This window comes from Marmota flaviventris, chromosome 9, assembly GCF_047511675.1.
Source record: "Marmota flaviventris isolate mMarFla1 chromosome 9, mMarFla1.hap1, whole genome shotgun sequence".
Classification (NCBI taxonomy): Eukaryota; Metazoa; Chordata; class Mammalia; order Rodentia; family Sciuridae; genus Marmota; species Marmota flaviventris.
This window is the reverse complement of record NC_092506.1, coordinates 63,358,561-63,363,063: the sequence shown is the minus strand read 5'-3', so window position 1 is coordinate 63,363,063 and position 4,503 is coordinate 63,358,561. Positions and strand designations below refer to the sequence as shown.

General features: G+C 59.3%; 1 protein-coding gene across 1 annotated transcript; it reads right to left on the bottom strand.

Moving 5' to 3' along the window:
• Positions 1-514: 514 nt before the first annotated feature.
• Tpbgl (trophoblast glycoprotein like) lies at positions 515-1,684 on the bottom strand. The gene has a single exon (XM_027942537.3). It carries the CDS (start codon positions 1,682-1,684, stop codon positions 515-517), a length of 1,170 nt encoding a protein of 389 aa, XP_027798338.1.
• Between the last annotated feature and the right edge of the window lie 2,819 nt (positions 1,685-4,503).

Here is a 4,503-nt window from a genome sequence, read left to right as displayed (position 1 = left end):
GTCTCCAAGCTCGATAGAGGGCTTAGAGCTCTAGATTGGGATAAAGGGCTCAAAGTTCACAAAATCCTAATGGAAGTGCGCTGCTTCTGAGACCAGAAGGGAATATGATGGCCCCTGAGCCCTGAGAGGGAGGACAAAGGGCTCTGAGTGGAAGATGGTTCAGTGCAGCCTAGGGTGCAGGGGCCCAAGCAGAGTTTCGGAGTCAGTCTCAGAGCTTTTGGATTGAAGGACAGGGTCTCCAGGAGAGGCCAGAAAGCGGGAGGGACTTTCAGAGCCCGAGGTGGGCGAGTACAGTTTCTGGAATCAGATGGGGTGTCTCTTGGCCTTGGCTGTGGGAACTCTCAGAGGCCAGGGAGAGAGGGTACAGCTTGGAGCTTCTGAGTGGGAGGGATGTCAAGATACAAAGGTCTCCGGCTGGTATGGAGCAGGTCTCAAGAGATCCAAGCTTGCGGGTGTCTCATCTCCAAGGCTTCAGGCGAGGGAGGGGCAGCCTTCAACGCCCAGGCAGTGAAGCTCAGAGGCCTGAGCCAGGTGAAGTGGCGCGGGAGCCCGCAGGGGCAGACGTGGCAGGTGCGCGACGCGGGTCGGCGTCCTGCTCATAGCGGTAGTGGTAGCCCTCCATCTGGTCCCGGCAGGCCTCGCGCAAGTTGCGCATCCAGCGCTGGATGCCGCGGCGGTTTAGGTAGAGCACCATGAGGAAGATGAGGCCGATGAGTGCCAGCACCAGCCCAAAGAAGACGTAAGAGGCTTCCAGCTCCGGGCCAGTGACATCCACCTCTTCGCCACGACCGTCGGCGTCTCCATCTGCGCAGCGTAGTCGCGCCTCGTCTAGGTCCAGCAGAGGCCGGTCCAGCAGCGCCCGTGGGGTGGCGCAGCGCAGGCGGCGCGCGTCGGGTACGCGCTCCGTGGCGTTGCGCAGCCAGGCCAGCAGGGGGCGCGCAGCGCAACCGCAGCGCAGAGGGTTGTCGGCGAGTAGCAGTCGCGGCTCGGGCAGGCCGCCATCGCGCTCGAGCGCACGCAGCTCGTCGGGGCCCAGGCCGGCCAACGCATTGAGATGCGCGTCCAGCTGCTCGAGGCGCGGCAGGCGCAGCGCGGCGGGCGGCAGGCGGCTCAGCGCGTTGCCCGACAGGCCCAGGAGGCGCAGCTCGGCCAACGGAGCGAGCGCGGCGTCCAGCGCGTCCAGCAGTGCGGGGCCTCCCCGCGCTAGCGCGTGGTTGAGCTGTAGCGAGCGCAGCGCTGGCAGCCCGCGGAAGGCTCCGCTGCCCAGGGCGCGCAGCGGGTTGTGGCTCAGGTCCAGCGCCGCCAGGCTGGGCAGCCCGTCGAAGGCGCCGTCCTCCAGTACTTCGATGTTGTTGTGCGTGAGGCGCAGCGCAGTGAGGAACGGCAGGCGCACGCTGGTCTCCACCGCCTCCTCCCCGTCCGCGTCCCCGCCGGCGAAGGCGGCCGCGCGCAGCACCGTCAGGTTGGCGCCCACGATGGTGAGATTGCGCGCGTCGGGCGGCACATCCCGCGGCGGCTGCCGAAGCTCTGCGCCCGACGCGCAGCGCAACAGCAGCTTGGGGCCGCCGAAGCAGTAGCACTGGAAGGGACAGGGCGCGGCGGGTCGGCTCAAGGCCGCCGCCACGAGCAGCAGTCCCGGCAGCAGCGGCCCCCAGAGCCCCGGCTGTCCCGCACGCGGGGCCATCGCGGCCGCCCCGGCATTCAGCGCCCGGGCCGCCGCGCTCACCAGTGAGTTGGGAGCGCCTGGGGGGAACACGGGTGGGGCAAGTCCTTGACCTGGAGCGGCTAGCAGTCTTGGTCGGTCTGTCCGCTGCCTCTAAAGTCCAAGGAATCTTCACTTTCCTCGCTGGGGGTGAGAGGGGTCAGGCGAGGAGCAAAGCCCCCCGCCCCTGGTGCCCTCCTTGCCCTGCGCGCCGGCCTCCGACTTCCGCGGCCGTTCTGGGCTCGGAGCCGAGTGGGCAGGGTTTGCCTCCCCCTCCCCGCCTCCTGGCCGCCTCGTCCGCCCCCAGCGTTGTCTCAGGGCCCTCCTAGCCGAGGGAGGCGGGGTGGGAGGCTCCGGAGACTCAGGGTTTCGGCTGCTGCGCTCTCGCTCCCCGCTCGTCCGCCTCAGAGCTGCTGAGAAGTTTGGCTCCCCGAGGCTCTGACTTGCTTCCTCCCTTCCCCCCATCCCCCACTTATAAGCTGGTTCATTCCTCCTCCCTCTGTGGCACGTGTGGGGCGGGGCCGGCCGGGGCCAGCTGTCAGGTGGGTCTTCACTGAAGAGAATGTGGGAAACGGACTTTTAGCGCTGCCCCTGCAAGAGGAGACCGGGATGAAGGGTGGTCTGAGAAAGTTACTCGTTTTCCAACCTCTTCCTCATCTCTTTGATCGGGGAAAGGGGCTGTGCTAGGAGGGAGAGGACTGGAAAATCCCCAGTCTCAGCCACTGGCTCTGCGACCCCAGTTCCATTAGGCACATCTGTGTCCCCCACCCTTGCAGGTCCTGTACCACCAGCCTTTGTTTGACCCTGTCCCACGCCTTTGGAAAGTCTGTGGCACCCCAGCCCCATCGCCCCCAACTCTAGCTGCTCTGCCCTCTCCCATCTGGTTCCCTGGAACCCTCCCAAGCACTCTCCTAGGCACAGGGACGGGATAGATGGAGTGATTCAGCTCTTTGCTTTTCCTCCCTGTCCCAGCACCTGGGCACCCCCAGGACAGCCTGCCCCTTCTTCAGGCTTCCCCACCTGTCAGTGGTGAATGGAGGTATGTATCGGAGGCTCCAGAGGCCAAGAGAATGGATTTTGCAGCATAGAGTGGGGTGTCTGAGGGGACCAGGGCTGAGGTGGGGGCTGAGCTGTTTATAGGTTTGTTTTGTTCTGGATTTTACTTATTTATTTTTTTGCAGAACTGGGAAGCTCCAGACTTGATTTAAAGAGACAGGCTCCTGAGAAGGAGCATTCCTGGCCTTAGCATGAATTATTCAGGTTGGAGAAGCTGACATTTGATCTGCAGGCCATTCGAGTAACAGGGAAGCTTGTTGGGAGAGAGCCTCCCCCCCACCCCGCAAGAAACAGTCAGTCAGTCTCTTTCTTTTGAATTGGGAGTGGTTGTCGGGTTGACTTCTCTGAGGTTATATATAACAGATCGACCAACCGATCGAAACCACTTAAGGGGAAGACACAGACCCTGCAGTGGCCTGGGTCTCAGACAGGGAACAACATTAAGGACCAAGGCTGGTGATACTGGGGTTTCCCCAGTCCTCCCTTCCCCTGAGTCTTCTCTTCTCTATCCCCATTATAGATCTTCCAGTTACTAGCAGAGGACAATTGCACATACCAGGATGCACTGGACTTGCACATGTAGAGTTGGGCATGTCTGTACAGACACACATGAGGTTGTACATACACATGTGCTTATACATGTAAAGGCAAGCTCAACATGAACAGACCTAGGTGTGTCCACATGTGAACATACAGACTCATGTTTACTTAGATATGCACTCACATGTATGGAAAGGCTTGTCAAGCTTATGCATGGTTCCAGGCAGGCTCATATGTGTTTCATGCAATACATGCACACTCATTCATACATGTGCATGTAGAGAGAGAGAGATTTGAGTGCATCTTATTTTGTGTCTGTAGTTTCATAAGCACATACATGCTTGAGTAGGCACCCTGCTGAGCACATGCAGGTTCCCAGGTGCACTCTCAGAGGGGCAGGCTTATAAACCCATGATGCAAGCACATGTATCCAGAGACTGCCCAGCACTAGGAGCCCACTCCTGCCCTGTACTGTGCCCTTGGTCTGTGGAGAGCACAGGCTGATAGTGTCTTTTCTCACATGAGCATAAGTTCTGAGAGCCCTCAGCTGTTGCACTCCTCTCAGTCCTGGCCCACATCAGCTACAGGCCCCAGCTCTGACATCTCCTGGGAGGCAGGGGTACTGAGTCTTCTGCATGACTCTATTTCCAGTAATAGGGGCTAGCACAAAAGAGGGTACACCCCCGCCCTGCCCCACGTTACCAAAGGTGCTTCAGGGCAGCAGGCAACCTTGATTGAGGCCCAGGAAGAACTTAGAATCATCAGGTGCCAGAGAACAGAGCAAATGTGCTCTGTGTTGTTCAAGTAGGGAAATGTTCTATTCTCTGGAAGAACAGTCCTCTCCATCTTGGAGTTGTCAGTGTTGAGTATGCAATAGGTATTCAATAAATGTGTAGCCAGTTGAGTTTCAGACTGTGTTTATTCTCTGCTGCATCTAATGGAAGTATCTTTTCTTGGACTCTTTGCCCACCTGGATTGCTCCCCTTGACTGTGCTCCTTCAGTTCTAGCCCATTCAGTCCCTCTGGGCTCAGCATAATTTCTGCCCCTTGCAGGAAGCCCTCCAGGCTCCCTTCTTCCTCTTTGAACTTTGTTTAGTGGTCAGGGTACTGGGACTTTTCTGAGCTCCTTAGCTTTCCTCAGCTGGGACTCAAGACTGATCTGATTTCCTGTATTGTCAGGACACAGCTGAGGGCTCAGCACTGAG